At 51.1% G+C, this 27,804-nt stretch overlaps 9 protein-coding genes across 9 annotated transcripts; 5 read left to right on the top strand and 4 right to left on the bottom strand.

The window, feature by feature from the left end:
- Nucleotides 1–163: 163 nt before the first annotated feature.
- Nucleotides 164–876, top strand: BDW70DRAFT_153340 (uncharacterized protein; the record flags this gene model as incomplete). Its single annotated transcript, XM_073739617.1, has 2 exons — nt 164–213; nt 402–876. 2 exons carry the CDS (start codon nt 164–166, stop codon nt 874–876), a joined length of 525 nt encoding a protein of 174 aa, XP_073592227.1.
- Nucleotides 877–1,003: 127 nt separating this feature from the next.
- BDW70DRAFT_111608 (NAD-dependent succinate-semialdehyde dehydrogenase) lies at nt 1,004–2,859 on the top strand. The gene is made up of 3 exons (XM_073734554.1): nt 1,004–1,159; nt 1,206–1,293; nt 1,348–2,859. Exons 1-3 carry the CDS (start codon nt 1,130–1,132, stop codon nt 2,727–2,729), a joined length of 1,500 nt encoding a protein of 499 aa, XP_073592228.1. The 5' UTR covers nt 1,004–1,129; the 3' UTR covers nt 2,730–2,859.
- A 130-nt stretch (nt 2,860–2,989) lies between these two features.
- fluG (extracellular developmental signal biosynthesis protein FluG) lies at nt 2,990–5,691 on the bottom strand (the record flags this gene model as incomplete). Its single annotated transcript, XM_073739618.1, has 3 exons — nt 2,990–3,219; nt 3,273–4,515; nt 4,567–5,691. 3 exons carry the CDS (start codon nt 5,689–5,691, stop codon nt 2,990–2,992), a joined length of 2,598 nt encoding a protein of 865 aa, XP_073592229.1.
- A 728-nt stretch (nt 5,692–6,419) lies between these two features.
- On the bottom strand, nt 6,420–10,591 carry BDW70DRAFT_111603 (putative sensor histidine kinase/response regulator). Its single transcript, XM_073734553.1, has 5 exons — nt 10,131–10,591; nt 9,938–10,079; nt 8,553–9,850; nt 6,767–8,505; nt 6,420–6,706 (listed from the first exon to the last, which is right to left on the bottom strand). Exons 1-5 carry the CDS (start codon nt 10,460–10,462, stop codon nt 6,471–6,473), a joined length of 3,747 nt encoding a protein of 1,248 aa, XP_073592230.1. The 5' UTR covers nt 10,463–10,591; the 3' UTR covers nt 6,420–6,470.
- Nucleotides 10,592–11,355: 764 nt separating this feature from the next.
- Nucleotides 11,356–13,963, bottom strand: BDW70DRAFT_111649 (putative MFS transporter). Its single transcript, XM_073734555.1, has 4 exons — nt 13,959–13,963; nt 13,553–13,888; nt 11,658–13,502; nt 11,356–11,595 (listed from the first exon to the last, which is right to left on the bottom strand). The coding sequence occupies exons 2-4, from the start codon at nt 13,740–13,742 to the stop codon at nt 11,408–11,410; spliced, it is 2,223 nt and encodes a 740-aa protein (XP_073592231.1). The 5' UTR covers nt 13,743–13,888; nt 13,959–13,963; the 3' UTR covers nt 11,356–11,407.
- A 1,276-nt stretch (nt 13,964–15,239) lies between these two features.
- Nucleotides 15,240–17,326, top strand: BDW70DRAFT_143301 (uncharacterized protein; the record flags this gene model as incomplete). The annotated part of the gene is made up of 1 exon (XM_073738085.1): nt 15,240–17,326. A coding segment is annotated over exon 1 (1,349 nt), but the record flags the coding sequence as incomplete, so codon positions are not given.
- Nucleotides 17,327–17,380: 54 nt separating this feature from the next.
- BDW70DRAFT_163540 (cupredoxin domain-containing protein) lies at nt 17,381–18,652 on the bottom strand (the record flags this gene model as incomplete). Its single annotated transcript, XM_073741318.1, has 3 exons — nt 17,381–18,133; nt 18,195–18,263; nt 18,350–18,652. The coding sequence occupies 3 exons, from the start codon at nt 18,650–18,652 to the stop codon at nt 17,381–17,383; spliced, it is 1,125 nt and encodes a 374-aa protein (XP_073592233.1).
- Nucleotides 18,653–22,586: 3,934 nt separating this feature from the next.
- Nucleotides 22,587–24,257, top strand: BDW70DRAFT_153347 (TMEM165/GDT1 family protein; the record flags this gene model as incomplete). Its single annotated transcript, XM_073739619.1, has 3 exons — nt 22,587–23,180; nt 23,238–24,126; nt 24,190–24,257. 3 exons carry the CDS (start codon nt 22,587–22,589, stop codon nt 24,255–24,257), a joined length of 1,551 nt encoding a protein of 516 aa, XP_073592234.1.
- Nucleotides 24,258–24,772: 515 nt separating this feature from the next.
- On the top strand, nt 24,773–27,797 carry BDW70DRAFT_171401 (SANT/Myb-like DNA-binding domain-containing protein; the record flags this gene model as incomplete). The annotated part of the gene is made up of 4 exons (XM_073743209.1): nt 24,773–25,118; nt 25,283–26,498; nt 26,546–27,610; nt 27,662–27,797. Exons 1-4 carry the CDS (start codon nt 24,938–24,940, stop codon nt 27,795–27,797), a joined length of 2,598 nt encoding a protein of 865 aa, XP_073592235.1. The 5' UTR covers nt 24,773–24,937.
- Between the last annotated feature and the right edge of the window lie 7 nt (nt 27,798–27,804).

Consider the following 27,804-nt stretch of genomic DNA (forward strand, 5'->3'; position numbering starts at 1 on the left):
GGAATGAAGATAAAGAGGGCAGTGTTCCCTACCTATCTGTCTCGGCACTGGAGGATTTTCCAACCGGCCGGTTGATCGTCTGCTGCCTGCAAGTTCTCCGCAATCTCGACTTTGACAGCAACAATCTTCTTGGCTTTTTGGTTCTTTACCAGATCTTGAGTCAATGACGGACAAGCAAAATCCGATCGCATGCGAGCCCTGTCGCCAGAAAAAGTGCAAGGTATCTGCAAGATCTCTCTCTCTCTCTCTCTTTTTTTCCCCGTCTCCTTTCCCCCCTTCTTTTCCTTTTTTTTTTTATTTTTTTTTCTTCTCCTTTTCTGACTTGATATTGACGCTTCTAGTGCGACCGAATATTGTACGAACATCGTACCTGCTATATACTCAAGATACTAACGGCCAAGGCCCGTCTGCTCGCAGTGCTCCGAATCTGCGAAATGCGTTTATCCTGAAAGCGGGAAACGCGGCCTCCCACAAGGTTATATAACGCACCTGGAAAGCCGGCTCGCAGCAACAGAACGCGCTCTTTATAGTTCGTATTCATACTTGCGGACCTTCTCGCCGCGGTCCTTCAGCATACCCGACTCGTCTCAACCAGGCCCGTCGCGAACGGCTGCCGTCAACGAATGGTCACGGCTCCCGCTGCGCAATGCGGACGACTTGGAGCTCTGGTGGGCACAAAAGACGCTGTTGTATGGGACCGCCGAACGCGATGCATTCTCTGAATGGGGTCTACCGACGAGGGAGAAGGGTATCCCTGCGCCAACCAGTCCGGATAGTCTCAACAGCAGGCATGTTGATAGGGGCCCGTCTGCAGGACACCCAAGAGAAGGACGAGCAGAGCTTTTGGCAGAGTCGGAACCATCCGTTTACTTTTAGCACATGTATTAGCCAGCACTTTCATACTAGCCCGACTCAGAGTACTTCCTACTTTGATCTTCGCAGTACTCCATCAATTGGAGAGTCTCCAATCGCTCATCACCTCACCGTGGAGACCGAGGTGCCGATAAGATGAGGGGTTGCGGGGTCAATCCCAATAATTATCTCTGCCTGCGTCACTTCTTCTCGTCTCCATCTCCTTTGTCTCTACCATCTCCCTTCGAATTATTCCATCCAGTAAGAGTGGCTAAATATGGCTCAGCAATATAAGCTTCCCTTCGAGGTACGTCATTTCGAATCGGCCATCTACCGGTACTGATTGGTATTAGCTGGACAACCCTGACTTGCTCCACTTTGATTCCTACGTCGGGAACGCTTGGGTTACAGCAAAAAGCGGTGCGCGATTCGAGGTCGTCGGTAAGCTTGAAGAACCACAGTTTCATGCTGTTTTTCATGATTAACGCGGCTTAGACCCCGGTACCGATCTCCCCTGGGCAAGCTGCCCTACAAACTCTGCTGAAGACGTCGATTCCGCCGTCCAGATCGCGCACGACGCTTTTGAGAAGTTTAAAAAGGTCAACCCTCGCCAACGTGCCCAGTGGCTGTTGAAATGGGACTTGCTCATCCGGGAGGCCAGATCCGACCTGGCGAAGATCCTCACCCATGAAACAGGCAAGCCCATCGCCGAGTCTTATGGCGAGATCGACTACGCGACCGGTTTCACCTGGTGGTTTGCGGGTGAAGCAGAACGTATACATGGGACAATTGCCGTGCCTGCCGCGCCTAACCGGCGCGTCTTCACTGTCAAGCAACCGATCGGTGTCGCTGCTGCCCTTGTGCCCTGGAACTTCCCCATTGCTATGGTGTTACGGAAGGCCGGTGCAGCTCTCGCTGCTGGTTGCACGATGATTGTCAAGCCCAGCCCCGAGACTCCCCTCACGGCCTTGGTATTAGCGCACCTAGCCGAGAAGGCAGGCTTCCCCGCCGGAGTGTTCAATGTGCTTACGACAGATCTGGAAAACACGCCGCCGCTAAGCGAAGCGCTGTGCAAGCACCCACTCGTGAAGAAGGTTACGTTCACTGGCTCAACTCGGGTTGGCAAGCTGATTGCCTCTCACTGTGCACACGGCTTGAAGAAGGTCACATTGGAGCTGGGCGGAAATTGTCCATTCCTAGTGTTTGACGACGCGGACCTTGACCAGGCACTGGACCAGCTGATGGCTCTCAAATGGCGCCACGCTGGTCAGGCTTGTATTACTGCAAACCGGGTTTACGTGCAGGCTGGAATCTACGACAAATTCGCGCAGCTGCTCAAGGAGCGCACGGCCAAGCTGGTGATCGGCCATGGTGCTAAAGAAGGCACGACTCTGGGACCGCTCACGACCCCGCGCAGTATCGACAAGGCCCTTAGCCAAATCGAAGACGCGCGGCGGCTGGGCGCCGAAGTGATTCTTGGTGGAAGCCGTGTCCAAGGAACGAAGGGTTACTTCTTCGAGCCGACAATCTTAAAAAACATGACCAAGGACATGTTGGTGTCTCGCGAGGAGTCCTTTGCCCCGATCGCTGCTCTCTACCGATTTGAGACTGAGGAAGAAGCCGTCAAGCTGGCCAACGACACCAGCATGGGCCTGGCTAGTTATGCGTTCTCGAAGAACATTGACCGTATGTGGCGACTGCTGGAGAACCTGGAAGCGGGGATGATTGGCATGAACACAGGAAACTCGTCAGCGGCTGAGTCGCCGTTTGGAGGAATTAAGGAATCGGGATATGGAAAGGAGAGTGGAAAGGAAGTTGCCGTGAATGAGTACCTGATTACCAAGACAGGTACTCTAACGATTGATGGGCAGTACTAGATTGTCCATCTCCACTCTTTGAACCGCTCATGGTACCTAGCCTACTGCCTGGTTTGAAGAGGCTGCCGGGAGAAGAATATAAAACATGAGCAGGTAATGCTTATATGCTTCAACACTCGAGCTTGTTAGAGTGCTCCTTTCAATCAAATTGATATCCTCTCATGAAGTGCTAGCAAAGTCAAGTTTATAGTGTTCATCATATTATCTTATTCATGAAGGCCGTGGAAATATTGTGAATACGCTCAGGAGAAAGATTAAAGTCAATACCTCTCCACGAGCCACTTCCTGCGCGCCTTTTCATCCATAGCACTGAGTTTCTTGCTCTCAGCTCGTTTCACGATGATGTAGTCTTCAATCAGGTTCTCGCCCAGAAGACTCCTAAGGGTCTTGTCAGATTCTAACGCGGCAAGACTTTTATCGAGGGTGTTAGGGAGTTTCGTAGTTATGCCGAGTGCGGCGCGTTCGCTTTCTGGGAGCGATGCCGCGTCATCTGTAAGTCTAACGTTAGTTATTTATACGAGTTAATGGGATCAATTAACGCACATGGACAATCCTTGATAGTGAGCGGGAGATCTTCTTTTACTCCCGTATATCCCGCAGCCAGGAAAGCAGCCATGGCCAAATACATGTTTGCCAAGCCGTCAAGAGACTTTATTTCCCAATGGCCTGGTGAGATCTTGCGAATAGGCGCCTCACGGTTCTGGGTGCCCCAGGCGACCCATTCGCTTCCGGCCCAAATACCCGACTTAACGCGGTCGTAGCTTGCGTCGCCGGAAAGGGTGAATGCCAGTACGGCGGGGTAGTGGTGGAGGACACCGGCCAGGAAGGATTCTTCTTTTGTTGACGGGGAGATGGAAACGTGAGCGTGGGACGCCGTGCCGGCGGCGGAGGGATAGGGGCGTGGATAGAGTGTTGCGCGGAGACCGTGTTTCTCGACAATGTTGGCTATGACTTGTCGGGATTTGATAAGGGTGTCGACTGCAGCGACGGGGTTGTCAGGTGGGAGGATGAATTCGAATTGGCCAGGGGCCGACTCGGCATGGAATTGTTGGAGATGGATGCCGATGGAGGCGAGCGTTTCGGCGATTTCTTCGAGTAGAGGGAGCATGCGGCGCGTCTCGCGAGTCATTTGAGACCAGGAATGGTTGGTCACAGAAGGAGCCCAGTCTTCTTCTCCTGTTGAAGGGTCTGTGGTTGGTTTCAAGAAAACGACTTCAATCTCAAAGCCGCAGGTGGCTTGGATACCAAACTCGTCTTTGAGTTTGTTGTTTATGTTGAGCAAATTCGTGCGCGGACATTCCTCCAAGGACTCGCCTTGTTCGCTCTTCCACCAGGTCATTACGGTGGCACTATTGGAGTCGATTCCGACATTTGGGCTGAGTGTGGATAGGTCTGGTATAAGGTAGAATTGGCCTGTAGTCGTGCCCCCAACAACTTCATCGTCCTGCAACATCCAGAAGGTGGCCATGCTAATACCGAGCCGGCGTTGCTTGCGGACAATCTTAGCGAACTCCATTACTGGGAACATGCGGACTCTAACTGTGGCAGTGTAGTCAACGAACTGCGTCCAGACATATTTGATGCCTGGGTTTCTTCGAATGAACCTCTCAAGCAGATCAGTTGACGAGATACGGGAGATCGACTGATTCCCAGCCGATAAAGCGGCAGATGGCGGCTGTTCGTTTAGCTCATAAAGCCGGTTTGAGTTGTGGAAAAGGATATCTGCCGCAGCCTGCATGGCTTGCTCATTGGTATAATCACCATTCTGGACATAGTCCACGAAAACCTGTTTCAGATTAGTCAGAGTACTTTCATGAGCAGAATGCAGGGGCCGGACCTTTTCCAACGCATCTCGGAACTGTTTATTGGCCAGCCAAAATGTTTCTGGGAAAAAATGTCCATCGGTACTCCATAACAACCGAGTGCTGGGGACAATCTCTAGACTCTCTCTCAAGATCGATTCCTGCGCGTCCCGGCTGACCATGGGAAAGACCTCTCCGAGATCTAAATAGACATTAGGGTAGACGCAGGCCAGATATCCAGCCTCGCGCGTATAGGGGTAAGACGAATGCAGCAAAACAAAATCGACTTCAGGGTATTGCGCAATAAGAGATTGCAGATGAGCAGGGTTGGATTTCAGTAGATTGATGTCGTTATCTCCCAAACCAGTATGCAGCTGCAAGGGTTTGTTTGGTTGAGTAACCTTGGCTGCCTTAAGTAGATTGAGTGTTTGGCGCACCAGCCAGTCGTTCAGTGGCTTATCCTCTACCCGGGGGGTGGAGACGGCCGCTTGCGAGATCGTACGAGCAAAAGACCGGATTAATCGTTCTGTATCACGGTCATCGGTTGGCTGGACATCTAACCCAGTGCGGTAACATATCACCGACTTGAACCCCACCACAGCGGGGTCGGCAATGGCATCGGAGATCAGAGCGCTGAAATTCCGCGAGAACGACTCCCAAAGGGTCTGGAAAGCTGAGAGGTCGGAAGAATCCTGGGGAACGGGCCCTCCGTGGACAATCTGTGACAGGACGCGGGCAGCCAGAGCTTCGATACGGACAATGCGCTTAGTGGCTGATGCGGTGAAGCGATCATGCCAGTCAAAAGGTTCAACGTCATTTTCCGTCAAAAGATCGTCAAGGAGAAGAACTTGTGTTCCCTCCAAGCATCTGCGAATCAGGCCCTCATAGTCACGCTGGACTGACTGGTCTCGGGCAGCGCGGAGGCTGTCCCAGTCGGATGACGAGCTTTGGTATAGAGTAGCGAGCTGCCTGGCCGCACGGTGAAAGGATAGCGTTGAAGGGGCGTTTGCTAGAGCAACTCCTTGCGCCTCAGATATGATCTGCTCGAAGGGATATTTGGCATAATTGCAGGCTGCTGACTGGGAGAGGAGGTTGTGAGCATGGTTGTCGATGAGCGGATGTGTTTGAATGAGATGACGGAGTGAAGAGAGAGAGGCCATGGCGATCAACCAGCAAACTAAAGGACAATTCTCAACAACAGATAAACCCCCCCAGGAAGCGAAGTGTTAACGAATTGCAATGAAAAGAAGAATGCTGAAGATCGGGATGGGCGGAGGGAGAAGAAGTAGAAGTGAGGAGCAGGAGAAAAGATGAAATGGGGAGACCTCGTGGCTTACCGTCTTACTCCATCAGGCAGCTCAAAGTAGGACCAGCGACGATCGCAAGAGAAAATCGAGATGAAACAATTGATCAGCCGACGGAAGGCCGGGTTCCTATCTCAGCTTTACAGCCTCAGTCTGCAGCTGTACAGCTCCACGAGCTAGAGACACCCAAATAGGTATAATCTACGAGCGTGGGCCACGGAGTCACTACCCGAGCAGATCCTAGCGCGTGCACAGGTCACCGTATAATCTACTTATTACGGAGTATGTACGTGTACATGCCCAAAAAGAAAAACAAATGCTTTCTATTCATGAATCAATTGATCACGTTATATCTATTCAAATATGGGGTATCATCGCGCTTCCATATCCGTGTACAAAGCAACCCCGCAAAACGAAAACAAACCGAACAAATCAGAATGCCACCCATGATATATGCAACAACCATAACAGCCATCAAATGGGAATGCATGAAATGCATGAAATGCAAAATCGATAACGACGGGTGGAAATGAAAGTCATGTCCCATAATGCACATGTTCATAAGCACTGCCATCGCGTCGTAGTACGGGGCGGACGTTGCCGGAAGTGGAACAAATTAATGTCGTTTACGTCTTTTAGACTGTCTTTGCACTCCATTCGTCGAGTAGCTTAGAAACTTCCTTGAACGACACGGGCTTCGTGAGGAAGAGGTCAAACCCGGAAGAGAGCGCTTCGGATTCGTCGCGCACACTGCTCAGCCCTGTGAGGGCGATGATGGTCGCCGGGGTAGGAAGCTCCGTCCCGCGCTCCCTTTCAATGGCACGGATGGCCCGCGTAGCTTCGAAACCGTTCATAACTGGCATGGAGATGTCTGTTTAAGTAAATGTGTCAGTCGACGTCATGTCTGGGTCTGAGAAAAGAGAGAGCTTACCCATGAAAATCATGTCGTACCCTCCAGGCGTTCGTTCTACAGCGTCGACTGCAAGCTGCCCATTTTCAGCTGAGTCTAGATATTGTAATTGACGCTTTCTCAAGAAGGTGAGCATTAGATTGAGGTTGATGAAGTTGTCATCCACCACTAGAATTTTCGGGGTACGTTCCAGTTTAGCGGTGGGTTCCGTCACGGGCTGCGGTCGAAGTTGGCAGGACGAAACCAGGGTCGACATTGGATCCGACATCTCTGAGCTCTCTTGTGAAGGCGTTGACCTGTCTGACCCCTTGGAATTTGGGGTATTTGAGCTCGCTGCATCGATCAAATCTGGGGTAGTATTCAATACTCCGAAAGTTTTCTGCTCCTCCTCTGGTATCGCATTCGCCGCGGTCAATAGCGTTGTCTTTGGTCGAAATGGAAGCGTCCATTCAGCCGGGGACTGTTCCGATACAGTGCCCTTCGCCGAATCAAAACATTTCTGAATCGTACGGGCGAGCTTGTACGGGCCGCACGGGCGAGTGATAATGCTCACTACGTCGGCAAGGGTGGACCATTGCATGCGTGCGACTTCGTAATCAATAGACCTGCTGCAAAGAATAATAAGCGGAGGTAGGGACGTGTGAGTTGAAAAAGTACGCGGAAGATCGGTTAACATATGCTCGTCTGCTAGCACGATGTCGACGGGTTGCTCAGACGGCCACGAGACCAGTTCGAACTCGTACCATCTAGTCAGATAATCCGAGATTGTAGTCCACAGAAGATGTGCGCGCGCATCAGTAGGTCCCTTTCCAAATATGGCCGCTCGTTTGTTGGTATAATTGTGGCGAAGGATGTCACAGTTATTTGGAGGATCCTTCTCGAATGCTGAGCGAACGATGTCCGGCTCGGTTGTGGTGGGCGATATCACCTCTACATCATCTCCAGGGCGTGTGAGGGGCACGGTGACTCTCACGGTCGTCCCTTCACCTGGGCGACTGTGTATGTCGATGCTGCCACCCAAGGATTTAACCAGACTGCGAACGATTGACAACCCAAGCCCCGTTCCTACAGCGAGCGTGTCTTCCTGCGCGAATGGAGTATATAGTCGGCCGCGCAGAAACTCCTCCGAGATGCCTTTTCCAGTATCGGACACCGTCAACGTTATCAAATCCTCCGCTGGTTGACTATGGCGATCGTCATGAGATTCAGCGGCTTCAAGACGAACACAAACGTGGCCTGCCTCTGTGTATTTCATGGCGTTACCAAAGACGTTCATGATGATCCGCCTCAAAGCACCCGGTTGGGCATTGTAGGTCCAGTTATTTTGCGCAATGTCGACAATTACTTCCACGCCCATCTCAGCGCGAGGATGACTGACCCGTTTCCCTTTGGGCAATTCCGCGGCGGGACTCATTGGATTGGAGGACGATTTCAGACTGTATGCGTGTCCAAGACATACGCCTTCCACCACCTCCTCTGCCATGAGCGCGATATCAGTTCGCACAGAGTTGTCCAAGCCAACTGATGCTTTACCACTAAAATCCGCAAACTGGTGTTTCTTGCTTTGTCTCATTTGGCGACCTTTCCTCTCCAACGAAACGATCTTGCTGAAATCAAGAACTTGGTTCATTGTGTCCAACAACGTTAGGCTGCACGCATTGATGGTATCTAACAACTGGCCCTGGAACTCGTCCAGATTTGTGCCGCTCAAAAACTCTGCCGCTGCCAATATCCCATGCAAGGGACTGCGGAGTTCGTGCCTATCGAGCTATTAGCCTGGATATCAGAGTTATTGCAGAGTACTTACGAAATGCTGCCAATGAAATCGCCTTTCTGGCGATCTGAAATGAGTGATTCAAGACGGCTATGTTCCACCATAATGGAAGAACCAAAACCCAGCACAGAGCTCAGCTCAACAGAGGAGCTAAAGACACGACTCTCCACTGTGTTCCAGCAGAAGCATCCTGCGAACCACTGGGAGCTTGCGGCATTCCACAAAGGGACGAAAAGCACTTGAGTCGCATTGGGAAAATAGGTATTAAGTAACCTATTTTCAACGCTTCTCCACCTTTTCGGTGCGCTCTTTGTCAGCTCCTGGGCCCTTGCAGTCCGGGCACTATTTCTTGAGGGCTTGGCATTTTCATTGTCCGAGCTCGAAACACTGCCATCTCGATGAAAGGACCATAGCTTCCCTTTGCTGTATCGGCGTATAAGCTGTTGAAGAAACCCAGTGTCGAGATTGGCAGCGGGAGAAGTCACTGTCGACCCGGGGGACGGCGCAAAGGGCTCCTCGTTAGTGGACATTGCCAGAACAGAGGCCGGGGTTACGTTTTCAGCGGTATAGTCACTTCCTGAGTCGATATCGAGCGCTGGAGTGGTACCAGTCTCGAGAAAGACAACACCGCCGTCGCCGCCAAGCTCTAGACTTTCACGTAACAAATTTGCAGCTCTCTTGAACGCCCACGAATTGCCATGGGATTGATCTAGACCCTCGAGCTCCCTGCGCTGAGTCCCGGACCACCATTCAGGAAGAGGAGTAGGTGGATTGGAGGAGCGTCCTGGATCGATTTTGTAATCGGATATTGAGCTGAAAGAGCGCGCATCGCTACTGTGTGACCTTTTCAGAAGCCCTTCAACACTGTTCGATGACCGTACTGATAAGTGGTTGCCTTTTGGAGCAGAAAACGGGGGCGAGCCGGGTAAAGCGGAAACGCTGCCTGTGTATGAAGGGTCGGCAGTATCGACGAAACTCGAGCTGCCCTCAACAAAACAACTTAGTCCTCGAGATAGCCGAGCGGCCCGTCGGCCCTCCGAAGCCTGTCGGCTCACTTTCAGAAAATTCATGATCAAGACTGATATCGATCCCATGATTTCCTTTTCCTCCACAGTGAGTCCATTATGGGGTTTTGTATCCAACAAAAAGAAGCAGCCGATATTGATCTTATGACTTTCCGTTGTTAGAGGCATTCCAGCGTAGAATCTGAAACGTTGGTCGCCTTCGACAAAAGCGATATTCTTGTAGCGTTCATCGCGGCTTATATCATTGATTTCAAGAAAGTGAAACTCTCCACGTTCTTTGTTTGACGGCGGAAGATCCACGGTTTTCTGGTTAGGAAAAAGTGTCAGCAGATTCATGTTCTCAGAATAAAGCCCAGTTTTTTGGATAGTCAAAGAGGTAGTCGGAGAGCCCACCTTGCACATCGCCCACGTAGCTGAGGGAAGAGGGTAACAGCAATCCCACGTCCCGCTATCGTCCATCTCAGACGGTTTCTTTCCGTTGCGGGGAGATCTCGAGCTTTGGGCTATAATAAACATCGACGATCGGTCTGACACACTGGAATTTCCAATCTATTAGCAGTGACTGGCCAAACGGGAAGTTACACACCTTATCACAACACGTTCTACATCGAGACGGAGCGCCGCCAGTTGCGCAAAAGAATTCAGAGTCGCATTGTACTCTCCGAGAATGAGAGCTTCGGGAAGAAGGCCCGTGGTAGTAGAGGCGACTTGCCCAGACAGTGCTGGTGATGGAGGAGTCGTAGAGAATGTAGCCTCTCCAGCAGGAGAATCCCCCAGTTGTGTGGACTCCGAATCGCTTGTCGAATGTGTCGGTAGTCGGTCTGCAGAGAGAGAACGCTGCGGTTGGAAATAACGGTAGAGCTCGCGGGCTCGACGGCCATCGATGTGGTCCTGCTCTCTCGAGCGTGACGACGCCATAATCGTGGTTTCACGAGAGGGTAAAGTTGCTGCACAGAATAAGAGGCTTTTCTTTTACCACCACATCGTCGAATTCGGAATCCTGATGGGAGATGCGGAGATTCGACGAGGGGCGGTATGGTAGTAAGGATAACGATAAGAGTTTGGACAAAAAATATGGTGGAAAGCACAAAATCTGAAACCGAATGCGAATGTCGAGCCAAACCACAGCGAATTCATGCAGGGAGCTGTGGCGGGAAATGCATGAATGCGCGGCCTTTCATTTCCAAAGCCTTGAAACAAACCTGGGGTGGGAATGTGCTCTCGGCGAAGCACGGCTGTGGCGACACTGAAAATGGGTTGAATTACGACCTTTCAAGGTGAGCAGAGACCCGCGGTTGAGATCGTATCGGCACCACTCGGCAACAGTGCGATCTGGAAACAGAATAAGATGAGGGGGACATGGAGCCGTGTTTAATCTGTGGGAGCCTTGATGGCCTCAAACCTGAAGACGTGATCTGATCGCGACCATCAAGACCTGATCTGGACACCACAACCGGTTTCTGGCCACGGGAAGAGGACGGCCCCTGTCAGTGGCTCGTTGTGATTGGCGGCAATACTTCCGTGACCCGCCACTTGCGCCCCTCTGTAACCAACCTATCTCTGGTATGGCGGATCGCCTCCGATCATAAGGTGCATACATATAAGTTAAGGATTTACTATGGAGAGTAGAAAACTCAGTGAGTTCATGCGTCATTGCGCATTAGTTGGCTCCAATCAGCTTTATCTAAATGACCAGGCAACCCCAGATTTATGTCTTAAGAGCTTAGCTGTTTTCCCTAGTGAACGTCATGTCCCATAGCATTTATCGTGAATCTACTCTAGAGGCTGAAACGTGGAATTATGTACACCCGAACAAATCTTATGCATCCAAGAACAACCGTTACGCCTTATCCAAGGCAACCATTAGAACCTCTCCATCAATTTCTTGCGCACAGTCCACATGCGAGCCCGCTTGCCGAAAATATACATCGGAATAGAGAAGAGCAGCAGTCCGAACTGAATGACGCCAAGAGCTATAAAGACCGTTCGTGCCCCGTCATCCTCCATCCAGTCGACAACGAACAGGGAGAAGACCAGGCCGTGGAAAACATCTGCGCCAAAGTTGAGTTAAGCTAATGATCGAGAATGATTAATGGCTGGGAAGGATACTCACTCTTGCTCCAGTTCAGGGTTACCAAGGCTTCTCCAGCATACTGCCGGTAGCTGTCGACACAAAAAGTTATGGACGTCGTACTTCCTAAGCAGCATCCAAACGACACCAGGCCGAAAAAGATGGTCGGGACAATCCAAGCGTCCTTTTCTTGGGCGCTCCAGCCGAATCCCATAAGCCCTATGGTGGTCGATAGGGCGATGGGGATAGCCATTATAAGGCGAAATTCCGGCTCATAAACTCCACCATTGCGCCGTGTCATATACCGGACAATGATATCTGAAATCTTACCTGCCACCGCCGTGCCTAGTAAACCCCCCACGAATGGAGAGATATAGACCAGGCCAGTCTGAAGAGCGGTGAAGTTGTAGGTCTCCCTATCTTGGTAGATGTGGGAAACGACCTCTGACAAGACGATGAGCCATCCGACTGACAGCGCGTACACGGCAGTCGACCACAATACTGCCGGATACGCGAACAATATGAACGGACGGATAGCGACCCGTAGCCAACGATCTTGCGAAATCCTTCCGTTCCAAGGTCGCAGGTAGTAGGTGTACGGGATTTTTGACTTGTCACGAAGTCGATTAGTATACTGAACGGGCAAGCTTAACCCTGCAGCCGGATCCGCCGACTCGCTTCGCGCAGGTGACGGCGATGCAAATCGTCCAGCTTCAAGTTCAGAAGAGCGAGTCGTATCGCCGTTGGCTAGCGGCGGAAGACTCGGCTTCTCCGTTGATTCCAGATCAGAAGGCTCCACAGACGGGTCTGCCACTTGGCTTTGGCTCTGTACCAGGGACACCGGGTCCGATCCGTAGGGCGAATCCTGCTTCTCCTGCTTCTCCTGCTTCTCCTGCTTCTCCTGCTCCAACTCCTCATCTCCGGGATCGTTTTCGATAAAGCCAACATGACCCTTCTTGGACCGCTTTTGAGAAGCGGCATCTGGAGCATCCTCCGAGATGCCACGAGGATGAGCGTTGGTGGTGCGGCCTCTGTGGAGTCCATGCGAAACCATGTCCGACACACTCCGGTAGAAATCTGGGCGCTTGCGGTGTCGACGTGGACGTGGGGTACGATCCCAGAAGGTCTCCGGCAGGAAGAAAAATATCAAAACGAGGCAAGCCCCGACAATGATGGCGACGATCCAGAATACCCAGCGCCAGCCTAGGCTGCCGATGATGGCTGCGCTAACAAGTGGGATGAGGTTTTTACCCCCGAGCAGGAGAAGTGTATAGATTCCAACTCGATATGCTCTCTCATGCAAGAAGTAGATCTCCGCGATTGTTGCTGAGGGTAGGCACTCGACTGGGCTGACCGCAATGCCCTGAAAGATACGAGCCACAACTAGGCTAGGGTAGTTTGGTGACACTGCACACCAGACTGCAGAGATAATGAACAGGGTTGCGCCTAGTAAATAGACCGGGCGCTTTCCCCACAGAATTGCGGTAGGTGACATGACAACTGACCCAATACCCAGCCCCAGCATATACAACCCTGTAGTGTATGCGACCTTCTGAGTGTCAACATCGTAAGCCTCCGCGACCTGGTTGAAGCCGGCGGCGAGGATTGGCGTCATGCCACCGCCCATCAGGCAGTAAAAACCCAATGAGATCAGTGCGGCATCACGTCGCCAGACCGGCCAGTTCAAAGGGTCATTTCGTGAATCGTCTGGCTGTGGGTTCAGGACAATCTTTCCGTCCGCGGTCTTCTTCGTTGGGGGCGCAGATGCACGAGAAGACGACCTCGATGGGGGATGTGAGACAGGAAGCGATGAGGCTGATGTACGCTGAGGCTGATGCCTCAAGCCCAGCGGTTCGTTACGGTTGGAAGATAGGAGGAGTACAGTCCCTAGTAGCCTAAGTTAGCGGATCTTCACCGAGACCTAGGGGTGTTCTTACCTGGCACTTCGTCGGTCTCCCGATCACTAAGAATACCCAAGGTCGCTCTAGGGCGATAGTCTATGTCCTCCGGACCCTGACTCGACCTGGAGTTCCCAGACGAAGCCGAGCGAAATACCCTTTTCCACCAACCCTTCTCTGTCTGTTGTGAGCCCATATCTTCGTGCGGCTGCCCCGCTGCTGCAGCCATGTGGCCTTCAGATGCCGCCAGTGCTATATGAAGGGATCAACGCACGCCGGAGCAAAGGCTGGAAGCAAGGGTAGGAATGTAAGTTTGAAAAGAAATTCGAGAATATAAAACGAACTCCGAAATCTATGCTACGAAACACGCGTTCTCTATTAAGTCGGTGCGGCACTTGGTTAGCGGGCTCTAACGAAGCTTCCGCGACGGCAGAAAATTACTCACATATGACATTGAACTACGACAGCGCTCTGGATCAGAGCCTGTAGTAAAGGGGGCTAAAGAACACAGCTGCCGACGGCCAGCTTGCATATTTATGTTCTGGCGGTGGACGATGACCCAGACAGTGGCGGGAGATAGCAACACGGCGTTTCAGCAGTCATGCGGCGGCCCCGCAGCGGTCAAAGCCAGATGAGAAGCGAGTCACGCGAACGTTGCTCTTTGAACGGTGAACAAAGGCTGACTCGAGGGACCAGTCGAGCGAGGTGCCGAAAAAAGAGGCTTGGGGTAGCTCCTCGTCGTCTCTCTAACGGTCCAATCACTTAGCTCCGATCGACAAATGCCATACACTTGGACCACAGTGTGACATGGGTCATCGACCTCAATAAATCTGCACGCTGACGTCTGAGATTCTCGGGCAAAAGCTCAAAGGATGGGGCGGAGCAGAGCCCACACAGTGACTTCGGGATTCAAGAACTCGATAAACGAAGCACTCGAAACTCGAGAGCGGAAAGAGCGGTTGTTTGCGGCGTTACGCGATCGCGCCTGAGGCAACAAAGTCTTGATCTCTAGTATGTTCTGCCCAGAACGGCAGAACCATGATAAGATATCGTAAGACCAAGCCGAGACTTAGCCCAAATGGTAATAGTCTTCACTGAGGTTTCTCAATTCCAATTTATTTTCATTACCTGTCCCTTCCTGCCTATGTGTTCTCTCCCCGTCATCCCAAAATCGGCCGGTGCCTTCAGGGGTAAAACCATCCAGTTGATATTTGGACATTGATATTCGGACGCGACAAGGGTTGCTATGGACGGATGCATGAGATGCATGAATTTACCTTTTGTTGATTTCCAGTATAGTGTCAAGGTCATTGTCATAGAGGTATTATTGTGATCATAGTCTGATGACGCTGGGAGAGAATATGTACTCCATACTCCTTCATACGGCTCTGAGCCTTGGCGGAGGATGCGGAGGACCAGCTGAGCCAAGTCCGCAGCATGCAGCATCCCGCGCGAGACAACCGTGCTCTTTGATAAACTTTCCTACCTAGTAGTTGGTGCATAAACCCTGGCATCATAGGACTGAAATCCGTGTGCGCTGTCTTGTATTCTGCTCCTTGCTGGATACATAACCATGCTCAAGCCCCATATGTTTGGTCTTGGCACTGGCCGGCATACCCAGTCCTATCACGTGATTTCACGTGATTAAGCGCTAGCCCTGTTTGGAGGTCCCCACCACGTGCCTTCCTCGCGGGCTTCGATTCCTCCATCAACCACAAGGGCCAAGATGCATACCAGCCATCCAAGAGCTTCCACACGACTTCCAAGAGAACTCCCTAGTACTTTTCACTAAGCAAAGTTTAGATATCACTCAATTCCTGATCCCTGTTATTACCCACTCAACGTGCCTGAATTCTGGGGTTCGATTTGTTCTCACCGTTCTCGACTGTTCTCGCCGAGATGCCAGTCAGGCAGGGCCCGTGGGATGACCACAGGGACGAAGCAATGCCAGGTCAGCTATCGGAATGTCAGGCTGAGCACTACATCTCTGGCGGCGGGGGCGTTCGTCACTGGTTATCATTTAAAAGCCTCTGACAGCAGCGCTTCAGGCTCTTGCGATATTACTCCCGCCTGTGAATGATGACTATGGGGCGCCCAGGGCTATGGCACCCTTTTACGATGCAGTCAAGCAGAATTGGCGCTTGTTTACTCCTGCGGAGAGACGCAACATAACCATCTACATTTTGGGTATTATGATGTACAAGTTCGGGCTTGAAGCATTCAACGGATCGATCGTGACTCTCGCAACTAATCGCTACGATTATGACGCCTACCTGACCAACACCACCCCCAAAACGTTTCAACGGGTTGGACTTATGGTGGGCCTGAACCAGGCCTGTCAATGTGTTGGGTCCATCCTAATCGCCCCGCTTATCCGGAGGTTCCCTTCGCGGCTAGTTCTGGCCGGCGCCGTTCTGGTCTTTGGCCTTCTCAGCGCCCTACTTCTCATAATTGATGCCAGCACAGGCGGTCGATTCCTCCCGTTGGCCTTTCGGGATCACCACCCTGAACATGACTTCCACTACTACGGCAGCTACAACACTGATGGCATTATCCCCGTGTATTGCGTGGCCGGTATCGCCTACGGCATGGTTGAGTTGATCCGGCGTGTGATCCCCCGGGATCTTGTTGGTGGCAATGTGCAGAAACTACGCCAGGTAGATGCTTTGGTGCATATATTCTACGAAGTATCAGGAACTGCTGGGGCTTTTTGCACCGCATTGGCTCTGATCCCCTATCTCGGAAACAATTACTCTTTCCTGATCACCCCAATTTGCTTCTTTTTATCGGCTGCCAGCTGGTTCTTCCTCGGCGATCACGGTTTTCAGAGTCAGCGGACTCAAGTACTCGAAGATCAACCGCCGTATATCCAAGCAGTCGTCGTCGGATTCTGGCTTTTTCTGGAATCTATTTGGACAGGGGGCCGTCTCCTCTTCTCCTCCCGCAAATTTATCTGGCTGCTGCCAGGATACTCGGTTGCACTATACGCTCATCGGTACCTAGAGAATAGTGTGGCCCCCGCCATTTCCCGTCGCTATCTTGGAAACGCAGCTTGGTCGCAGATCATTGTCGGTGGCTCGAATCTAGGCGAACTCTTGGGCGCGCTGTTTGTGATCCTATTCACAAACACGGTCGCAACCCCAATCCCTTGGCTTCGGTTAGACGCTCTTTTGCTGCTCGTAACGTGGTATCTTCCATATTGGCGACCTGAAATGCACCAAGTTTCCATGGCCTGGATTGCTGCAGCCACATTCTTACCAATTTCTTTTGGCTGGGCTGCCGGTGATGTATCTTTGGCCGCGTATATCCAAGCTGCGCTTGCCAGGGTCGAGTCAAAAACAAAAAACGTCTCTTCTCTTGGCGCCGTTATGGCTTTCCTCTACTCTACATATATCGTCCTTTATGCAATTACCTCCCCTATACTCGGCAGTTATATCGATCATATCTATGAAAAGACAGGCGGACCTGATGGGAACGGCAATATCTACGAAGCGATCCGGAACGTGGGTAGCGTGCAATTCAGCGTGGTCGCAGTCCTGGTTCTAGTGGCCACCTTTGTACCTCGTGGATCATTGTCTTTGAATCCGAAGATGCTCCACGAGGAAGATCTGGAACATGAATTACCGGGGCTCGCACAGCTGTCTTCCAAGGAGGATTTTAATTAGGGCATATACCACATCATCACATCGTACTCTGCGACTTTCACTATCTATTAATCAATGAGTTTCCTTTCCTTTGTGCCATAATTAAGCCAGAAGTAGTCGCGCAACTTCAACGATATATTCCAAATCAAACAGAGTTACGGTAATCAGCCCTAGCAGGCCGTAAGATTGAAAGCCATAATGTTCAAAGAAAACCCTATTAATCTTATTTGTGGTTATCCGCCTCCAACTCCGATGGCTCGCCTCTGCAGCCACTCAAATGAAACGCTTGAATACTGCGACCCGGAAACGGAACCTGCACTCCCAAAGGAGACGAAATCCCATACCCACCATCAAAAATCGAAGAAGTGCCAATCTGTGCCGGGACCAAGGGCAAGCTATGGTCCACTGAGACGAATCCTGTCCTCGTTCCAGTCCCAGGAACAGTACCCGGCCGAGATCCGGGTCCAAACTCAAGCCCAACCCTAGCCCCATCAGCAGCAGGCTCATGAACGGGCGATGACCCATGCGCTCTCAAGCTTCCAGGAAACCCCGTACTCCCTTTATCCCCTTCACTCCTTACAGAATCAACTCCAACTCCAACAGCAGCGGAAGCGGAAGAATCCACCCACTGCACGGTGCGTGTATTCTTCGACGAGCTCGCGCACTCACCACTTCCTTCGTGCCCCTGCGAAAGCCATTGCTTATACACGCGGTTCCAGCCGAGGAGAAACAGGAGAGAGCATAGGATAGCCAGAAAGGCTACGGATCCCACTACAAGCCCGGCGATCGCACCAGCGCTGAGGGCGTGGGGGGAGGAGGCTGAAGAGGTTCCTGCAGAGGGTGATGGTGACATATGAGTGGCTCTTGTCCCGGTACTGGGGTTCGAGCCTTCGGCTGGCATAGATTGGCCCGGGAGGAGCATGTAGGGGGCTTCGAGGGCAGCGTTTCGTTGGGATTCCCATGTCTGTGTTATGTTCTGGGTGGATGTTGCTCAGTTTGGGCTGCGAAAGGTGGTGTGTTTGGATGAGCGTACGTACCGGGTTGATAACGCCTACCATGCCGTTTCCGATGCAGGAGTCTGCGCCAGTACAGTAGAAGAAGGTTGGCTGATCATGAACATCTCGGGTCAGATAAGCTCCGTAAATTCCTGAAAGAGCTAAATAAAAAAAAATAAAAAAAATAGAAAAAATACCTCTTCTCGATCCACGGTCCAATTCCACGTCGGCAACCTGCCAACAACCTGCCCGTTCACCTCATCGAAATCGTTCTTGATCCCGGAGAAAAAATAGCTCCCATCGGCAGGCATGCACGGTGCCTTCCAGTCTGCCTGCACGACAGAATGGTTACGAGGATAGAACTCAAAGACTATTAAGTCGCCGACACTGGCGTTGAGTGACCGAGGCACGTAGCCATGCGGGTCCTCTTTGGGACCGACCCGGACTGTGTACGTTGCCTTTGCAGATGATGATGTTGCTGAAGAGCTGCTGTAGGACATGTTTGATGCCTGGTCGAGAGAAACCGGCTATAGGGATAAGGCCGGGAGCGTTGCAATGGACATTTGAAATAGTAATTATGGCGGTAGATAAAAAAGAAAACAAATATAAGGTGTCCATGATCAAATGCAGACAACCGCCTCAGCCTAACAAAGCGTTCATAACTGGGATTCTATTACAGACGGGGCGTTGAAAGCAAAGACGAGGCTTGGAATGTTCGGCCGGATGTAGGTGTTGGTTCAGTCGAGGCCGCAACAAAGAACCTCAACCCGGTTTGAGTAGCCCTGAAATATCATCTAAATAAAGCTTCAGGGCGATTTCCTTGGTAGCATGCTCAAAAAAGGTTGCAGTCAGTACTCATTCACGCTCACCATGATGCCCTAGCCGTAATCCAAACACCACAGTCACAAAATCAGGAAACACTTCGCACTTGGTCGAGAAATATGTGCGCCTCATTGAGACAGTCATCCAGCTCCATGACTGCAGATCTCACTCTTTGGGCTAATTCGGGTTCGTGTCCGGCCCCTGCTACCACGCTATCCACCGCGACGATACCTGCCAAATCCCTGGAGATATTCTGTACATCATCCCGCAATTTTGCGCCTGAGTTCAGTAAATACAGAATCCGTCATAGCTGTATATTCTGTCTGTATACTCTGAGAAAGTCTCGGGAATATACGCGAATGCCGCATGTGCTAGTCCATGTGGTTTTTTCGTCGAGCGTCGCTGCCTCCACCTGCACCAGCCACATCATCAGATCTGACCACAACGTAAGATTCAATAACAGTAATTATACCTGATTCTGTGTTGTAGACATTGTAAACCTGCCGCATGATATCCGTGATGTACGATATGCTACTATGACCGTCGAGAGCATCTCGGTGGATTCGTCTATAATGATCGGTCACGCCATTCGCTTTGGCTTTGAACATATGTTGAATGTGCAAGAACGTCTTCGAATAACCTCTCAACGATATCGGCTATGCAATGTTTCCGTATCTCCAAATTTTCAAGGAGATTATCAAGGACCTCAGGTGCAGCATTCGCGTGCTCTGGTTTCCAATTAGTATTTTTCTATGCTTTTGCCAGGACGATACAATCACCTTCGATACACGAGCTCACCGAATTAATTATCTCGTCCATCAGTTCATGAAGAGCAATTTTTTCATCAGCCAGCCATACAAGTAGGGAGCTCCAGGCTTTGTCGAGCTCCTCACTCGCCTCCTGAAGGATTTCATTGTTCCAGCACCGCAGCCTCGGCATATCTTGAGTGATGCAACTGGTATTATAGATCAGATAAAGAAGCCATAAGGGTGAGTCGGATTTACTAACAGTCCTCCAACATTGGGAGACTCCAATAGCTCCAGCCTTCCACTTTTCTTTTAATTTATTTGGATGTCGTTCAGAATAAGCACTCTGGGAATCAAACAAGAACTTACGAAAGCAGGCAACAATTTAAAGAAATTGAAGATAGGTGTGGGAGAGGAGAAGCTAGGGCCAGTGGCAAGGGGGGTGTTAGACGTGAACCTGGGAATACCAAAAGCCGAGGGAAAGTTAAGAAACTGGAGAGGAAAAAGCAGGTTTAGTCTCGACCTGAGAGGGTGAAACTGCAGAAGAGAAGGAAGGCCGGTCGTTAGTATTGGGGGTCATTGTCGGTGATGCGAATTCTTTGTGCGTCATTCATCGACAACAGAGTTGGATGAATACTAAGAGACACCATGCGATACTTATATACTACCACAAACAAGGACGCGCAGACGATGCTGTTATCTTGGGAGCTTCACGAAGCCGGCATAAGCATCAAGAAGTCTCACTCCGGTGATCCACAAACAGAGCAAGATCTACTGGACGTCGTCTTCTCTGACCGTTCTTACTCCGGGTTATTTCGATCTGACCTGCATCATCTATCGTAAAAGCCATTCATGGCGCTAATCAACACAGACTTACTAGCGCGCTGGGGTTTTACTACATGGTGAGTCGATAGCCTCACTTTTGGCTGATATCAATAGCCAGATCCAATTCCTAATCGGCAAGCATGTCTCTAGAGACCCCAAGCTCCTGGGCATCCCATTTGTCAAGTCCACCGTCTTCTTCCAAACAGTCTGAAACAGTCTGAAACAACGTCTTGATATTGGTCACCCCAGTTGCCCACTGAATCCTGGTGGTTTGTCATGTTCGTTGTGTCAACCGAAGCGTTGCGACTAAAGTTAGAAACAACCGGCAGGATTCCGCCACCACATACTTAGTCGTCTGAATTGAAAAGTATAGAGTAGGAGGAACGGCACGCGTATTCACCTACACAGCCACCATCTGCAGCTGAACGCGCGCCGCGCAGAAGTACCTGCCAAATCTGCCCCAGAACCAGACGTCTCCTCGACTACCCAGAAGAAACTTTCCTTCAGCGTTAGGGCACGACATTGAGTTGCAGTGGCGCGGACAAGAAGGTCGCGCAGGACCGCTCTCGCATATCGGCGTCGTGATAGACTTTCCGTAATCGTATGTGGAAGTCATCATAGCCCAGTTGAGCTTCACGGCATTCCCGAACTCTCTCTAATATGGTCCTTCAGGCTGAGAATATCGGATTTGACCGCAGCGCAGTATGCGCCAGCGTGAACAACGTCGTCGACATAGCGCCGTGGTCGTGGTTGCGTAGTCGAAGCCAATCAAAGTCTGAACAAGATGCAGGTCGTCGTCTTCCAGTTTGACCTTGCTGGTGTTGATCTCCTATAAGATTCGATACGTCAGTTACTCGACGTCATCTTTCCTCAGGAAGGATGGCGCATACCATCCAGTTTCCGTTGAATATCCTAGCAAAGGAGCCCAACTGGCTACAGACTTCAGCCTGTGGACCTTGGGTTCCTGCTCAGCAGTGGTGATCACCAAGTTGGCAAACTTGGAAGACGGTTGTAATAGCCAAAGCAGTTGTCAGCAATGAGGCTCTCTGTTCGGCTCAACCAAGCTGTCATGTGCGCGGGTCTTCCCTTCAGGAACTGGCTATTGCACGACCGGCTTCTTCTCACTCTCAAATACCTCTCCGATACCGGCGTGAAGGTTCTATTGTTTGTAGCTATTATGTTTACTAACCGCGACAGATTGAGGGGACTACATCAGCCTTAACTCCAATTGAGCAGAAGAGACCGCGACTGCAACTGCGGCTCTTCCAAACGCCTATGATTTACCGGAGTAGCTCACGCCCCGTCCGCATATGGACGCATCCCAATGTCTCCCAGAGAAATGGTACGGTCCATGTCAAAGTTTTCAAGTGCACTGACACCTATCAGCGCTCCAGAGGCACCTGACGATCCAGCATATTGATTGTGGTTCCCCCTGTCCACGATCACTAGGATCTCGATACATGACTCTATACTTAGAGATTATGCGCCATCTCTACCCTGCTTCTTGGATATAGTCTAGGGCGACACCACTCTTTCATTCTTTGAAGATGACAGATGGCATTGAGCCGGATCGAGATCTGTAATCATCACGAGCCTCAACAAAGAAGCTACAGGCTGAGATCTGGAACCGCAAGCGGCAGTATATCACGTGACATCGACCCCTTTGCGGCGCCAAATTGCCTGCGCGGACAGGCGTTCAGATTTCCAGCCCCAGGGTCGTCGTCACTCTGTCCACTTTCTTTCTTACCTCCTTTTCGCCTCAATTTTCCTTCTTTTTCCTTTTCAAGTCTTTGGGTTCATGAATGGGCTTGTAATAATATACGGATTTCTTTATTCACATTAATACTCTTTTGCCCTTATCTTTGTCCCGCGCCACCGTGGCCCATTCGTTGACGAACCTTGAATTTGTCGAAACCACCAACTCCTACTTCCTTAAGACCGTATACGAACTTTTAATTCAGCTCCGATCTGTCGGTTTCTGTCAAATTCACTTCCTTTCACAGCCTTCGCCTATACGTTTAGCATTACCTATATTGCGGAAATGAAGCTCCGTATCACGACGCGTGTTCTCCTCCTATTGCCAGCGATCACTACTGTACTTTCAGACAAAGTTTCGGAATATGACAACGGCAATGAGATTTCCGTTGCCGAACGCGATACATCTACGGTCAACGCGGTTGTCCCAGGTCTCGATGAGCTCGCACCTAAGCCGTCTCCGAGAGGGACGCAGGACGCCCCAGTCGACGGCAGAGATGGCAGACCCCACGCTGGCCCCTGGGTAGAGACGAATGCGGAGCGAGATCGCAAGAGTTCTGGAACACTGAATGAGCAAGTTCAACAAAACACTAAGTCTACCGAACAGCTGGACTCTAATCGGCGGCCGATTCCATACTCGAACGATGGTGTCATGGACGACCGTAACAGGGCCGCGCCAAAAGAAGGCACTCGTGGGACAGACGGGGGTGTTTCTGGAAAGTTAAAGGACAGTACCTATAGTGGGGATAAAACACCGGGAAGTCCGAAAGAAGCACCTCCGCTACCACACAGCGAAGAACAGAAGCTCCCAAGTACAGTAGACAGCATCGGGAAGGACACCAAAGGTTACAGCTCTGATTCAACCCTCGGCGTACTTGAGGTATTACCCCATCTCACATCCCATTGACACTGAGCTCGGCTGATTTTGTTTTCAAAGAGACCCGCAGATATGCCAGGCAAACCGCACGATATTCCGCTTCCCAAGTCCCCCACCACCGATAAAGATGGTCTCGTCGGTTTTGATAAAGAAGGTTCTTCGACGGCTGTCAATAAAGTACTTCCTGAGGAAGAAAGGGATGCATTCCATTCGCTCCTATTCTCCTTTACCATGATCGTTGTTTCCGAGATTGGTGACAAGACATTTCTGGTGGCCGCTCTCATGGCGATGAGACATCCACGACTGCTTGTTTTCTCTGCGGCGTTCTCAGCGCTGATTGGCATGACCGTACTCTCCGCTGTCTTAGGCCATGCTGTTCCCTCGTTGATTCCTAAGACGTTCACCAAGTTCCTAGCCGCTGTATTATTCTTTGTCTTTGGCGCCAAGATGTTGAAAGAGGGTCGGGAAATGTCTCCCGATGAGGGTGTTGGCGAGGAGATGAGAGAAGTTGAGCAGGAGCTAGAGGAGAAAGAGCACGAGCAACTGCGGATGAGCCGCCGTCGGTCCTCGGTTACACCGCATGCCTTGGAAGCTGGGCGGCTGGGACGTAAACCCCGGTCATCCGCGAATCGACTTCCCTCGCCTCCTGAGAGCTTATCTTCCTCCTCCTCTCGTGGATCGTCACCTCAACCCAGCCAGAGGTGGAATGATCTCCTTGTTGGCCTGAACAATTTGTTCTCCCTCCTACTCAGCCCCGCCTGGGTGCAGACGTTTGTCATGACATTCCTTGGCGAATGGGGTGACCGTAGCCAAATCGCGACCATCGCCATGGCTGCCGGACAAGACTATTGGTTCGTAACCATTGGCGCGATCACTGGACATGGTCTTTGTACTGCAGCAGCAGTCATTGGGGGCAGTGCTATTGCTGGTAAAGTCAGCATGCGTGTCGGTATGTATCTCCGTTAGAACCCTTGTTCATACGAGAAGAAGGTATGGCTAACTCTATCGAAAGTGACACTTGGCGGCGCTGCGGCCTTTTTGGTATTCGGTTGCATCTATCTGCTGGAGGCGTTGTTCTAGAATTGGTCATCTTGGTCAACTGTACCTTGTCGAGTAGATCTATCGATGTAGAGTAGGGGAATAAACCTCGTGGCAGGAATATCTCTGTTCACTTCATGCCATGTATGGTGTCGATAGTCACCTGAACTGTACTTCCTGTATTGGCATAAAGTCCAACCGAACTGCTATTATAGTTGTTGGTCGGTACAAACATACATTTAGAAAAGAATGGACCGCTGACCAGCGTGTTGCGGGTAAATTATCTCTTCTCTAGGTTTTTTGCCTGCATTCAACCAGGGTGTTGTTGCCTTTAGTTATCATCTTTCGGTCCTGTTACAAGCGTGTTACAAACCGTACAGGTTCTGTTGAATACGAAGATACGTAGGGTTAGGGTTTGTTTGATTATATAATCAAAACACTACCCTAACCGTAAGCAACCCCAAACCCTTTGAATCCCAGCCATTGTTCCACCACATTATGGTTGGTTCTGCCAAGACAAGAGTTAAATCACCGCCCCTTTCACCTGCCAGCCCAGCCGCACGTAGAGTTTATTCTTCTCCCACTCCTCATCTTCCATCAACGTTGACGGAGTTCGAAGAGGTTTTATCGCCAATCCATCTGAAATCTGCGATATCCGATTTTTACCATCTACTCTATGTTTACGGCCCTCCACCTCGTCGGCCGCTCCCATCAATCATATCATGGCAGCACGCCCACAGTCACGGTCGCAGTCGCGTCAGCGACAGGATCTCTCGAAGTTCCAAGGGTCGCCAAGTAGTAGACGTATGACTAGAAGCCAGAGCCGCGAAATCGAAGAGCTTCAAGTCAATTCCAACAGAATAATTGGACATGACAGACGAAGTAAGCGGGTGCAAAGCAAGGGTATGTTGGTCGAAGCTTTGGCTTGTTTTGTTTACCTGATCTGCTTCCCGATTGGGGCCACTTCTTGGCCTCGCTCCCTGTTCCCTTATCTCTTTCGCATTTGCATAATTTCCCATGCTCTCTTTCTTATTAATTATGCATTTACTTATTTCGACGTCCAAAAGCCCTCGACCCTGTTGTCGAAGAATCTCCCCTTAAAGATCCCCACCGAACGGGCGATCGCCATGCCAGAGCAGCTACTCCAGACCCCGATGTCGCGGACATTACGGGAACAACTTTTGTACAGGAGCCGGAGACGGATTTTGAAGCGGGAATTCTGCTTGACGCGCTTCGTGACATTGAGCAAAACGGAAACGATGTGCTGGAGCTCCTTATTCCTAGCAAGGGCAGATTGGTGGACGCTGTGAGAAAAGCCAACCAGCTCAGTGACCCCAAGAATACGCAAAGCAAGCGCCTGCTCCGGTTACTCAAGATTCTCGATGAGGATATCAAGATCTTTGGTAGCCATACCTATATCGACGTTGACGGCGTCGCTCGTAAATTCTCTTCTGCACTTGCGGATAGGCGTGGGGACTTGGAGGACTGGAGTCCTGCCCCCATTATGCAAATGGCAAACTGTGCACGGTTTGCATGCGAGATACTTCTGGCAGGTACCAACCCAAACTCACAGAGGCAAGCAATCCGGAACATCCAAAAACTTTTTCCTCGGCCGTTTATGACGGGCTTGGCTGGCGCTGGAAAGGAGAAAAAGCCGGGCGAGAGTGCTCTAGAAAAAGAGACTTTGAATCTTGCTTTAGAGATTCGCACCCAGTCTTTGATCCTGCAACTGGAGGATAACCAGGATAGCCCCGGTTTCGATTCCAAGAATGTCGTCAGACTGTGCTTCTTCACGGATTCGTCGCGGAAATCGCCATTGCGCGGTTTCAATCTGCCAAGTTTCAGCAATGCTGATGGCACCCTTCCCGCACAATATACTGAGGACGTTCAGAACCGCTACGAGGAAATCCTCCTGGGCGAGATGGACGGAGTGTTCGACGTAAATGAGTTGAGAAGCTCTTATAACTGGCAGCGATTCGTTCTGCACGCAGCGCATTGGGTCCGCAAAAGGACAGATGAAATACATGCGGAGGTGAAGAAGCGCGTAAGCACACAGGCTGTTCGCCACACGTTATCTAATGCCAAGGTCTCCAGCTTTGGCAGCACATTGGGGGCTTCAGAGACGGAACCTAGTGGTGAGCTTCAGGAAGCTGGAGGGGATACCACGCGACAGGATAGTGTTGCAGAGGGTAACCCTGCGGTACTAGAGCTGCAACCGCAACCACAGCAGCCTGAGTCACGAGATGTCCATAGGGATACAGAGCGGAGGCGCTCTTCGAGACCGTACGTTACCCTCCTGAGCTCAGTCCATTTTTCTAACAATTTTGCAGTTCATTCTTGAACTCTACTTCAATCCAACGCATTGCACAAAGACAAGAGCGCCTCCGATCTGGAACCGAAACATCTGAGCGTCGTCAACAACCTGATACTGTCCAGCCAGGACCCCCGACAGGGAACGAACTGCTTGCCGTTGATCGTCAGATTACCTCGGCGTTACCCTCAAACCGCTCCTCTCAGCATACTCTGTTCCATGAGCGCGTTCCGTCTTTTGATGATGGTCCCACTTTGGTTACTGAAGAACCCGAGCTAAATTTTGACGAAGATTCGGAATTTGCCAACGCAGACGAGAGCACCCAAATAGAGAGATCTCGCAGCCCTTCTGTTGCCCCTAGAAGGACAGCGCCTTGGCGACTGGAGCCTACTTCCACCGCTCAGACGACGGACAGCTTGATGCTAACTCAGAGTCAGATGGTATGGGAGGCTGTCAAGGATGGTATATCTACGCGGCCGGTTTCGAGTCCACGCCGCAGCATTACTTCACGATTCATCGACCGCCAAGCAGATGCCGCGCGGGTATCGCCGATCCGAGACGACGACTCACAACAAAGCGCTGTTAGACGTGTTGAGTCGCGTGTATCTCGGAAACGTGCGCGGGCGAGTACTGAGACGGATTCTGACGTCAACGAATCCATCTTTGATTATGATGATCGCTCACTGGATATCGAGAGCCAACGAGCGAAAAAGCCGCAGCCACAAAGAAGCAAGCGACCACGACTGGAAGAGGCGGAGTCACGAAGGCTGGACACCAGCACTGATACCCACCAAGAAAATGTCGTAGAGGAACCCCCTCGCCCAGTGCGCCGGAGAACAGTACAGCCTGCCCCGATCAGCTCCCAACGCTCCATCGGGCAATACACATCAAAACCCAGGAGTAGCTGGACGGAAGCTGAAGATAACAGGCTTATACGCTTGATGAAGGATCACGGACACAAGTGGTCACTGATAGAAAGGCAGAACATTGCACAACCGGCTGAAGAGGGCGAAGTGCGAATTGAGGGCCGGGGCCAGGTGGCCTTTAAGGATCGAGCTCGGAATATGAAGATTTCTTATTATCGGTGTGTATCGCCTTATGCTATAACGCGCACTCGTTGATTAACACGTTGTAGTGAGGGACTTCGCATTCCCGATTACCTCGAGCATGTGACCATGAAAGAAAAGGATGTTGAGAAGCTTTTGGAGCGAGGGATAACAAATATCCTGCCGCATGACATGGAAGCCTATAACAGAGCTCGAGCTCGTTGAGGGACAT

The sequence above is a fragment of the Aspergillus foveolatus genome (genome assembly GCF_047715535.1).
Source record: "Aspergillus foveolatus strain CBS 279.81 unplaced genomic scaffold BDW70scaffold_72, whole genome shotgun sequence".
Lineage (NCBI taxonomy): Eukaryota > Fungi > Ascomycota > Eurotiomycetes > Eurotiales > Aspergillaceae > Aspergillus > Aspergillus foveolatus.

Coding starts and splice junctions, on each gene's coding strand:
- BDW70DRAFT_111608 (XM_073734554.1), top strand. CDS start 1,130: ATGGCTCAGCAATATAAGCTTCCCTTCGAG. Junction 1,160..1,205: donor AATATAAGCTTCCCTTCGAG/GTACGTCATTTC, acceptor GATTGGTATTAG/CTGGACAACCCTGACTTGCT. Junction 1,294..1,347: donor TGCGCGATTCGAGGTCGTCG/GTAAGCTTGAAG, acceptor AACGCGGCTTAG/ACCCCGGTACCGATCTCCCC.
- BDW70DRAFT_111603 (XM_073734553.1), bottom strand. CDS start 10,462: ATGGCGTCGTCACGCTCGAGAGAGCAGGACCACATCGATGGCCGTCGA. Junction 10,080..10,130: donor GTAGAACGTGTTGTGATAAG/GTGTGTAACTTC, acceptor TGGAAATTCCAG/TGTGTCAGACCGATCGTCGA. Junction 8,506..8,552: donor GATTTCATTGGCAGCATTTC/GTAAGTACTCTG, acceptor ATAGCTCGATAG/GCACGAACTCCGCAGTCCCT.
- BDW70DRAFT_111649 (XM_073734555.1), bottom strand. CDS start 13,742: ATGGCTGCAGCAGCGGGGCAGCCGCACGAAGATATGGGCTCACAACAG. Junction 13,503..13,552: donor GGAGACCGACGAAGTGCCAG/GTAAGAACACCC, acceptor TTAGGCTACTAG/GGACTGTACTCCTCCTATCT. Junction 11,596..11,657: donor AACCCTGAACTGGAGCAAGA/GTGAGTATCCTT, acceptor ACTTTGGCGCAG/ATGTTTTCCACGGCCTGGTC.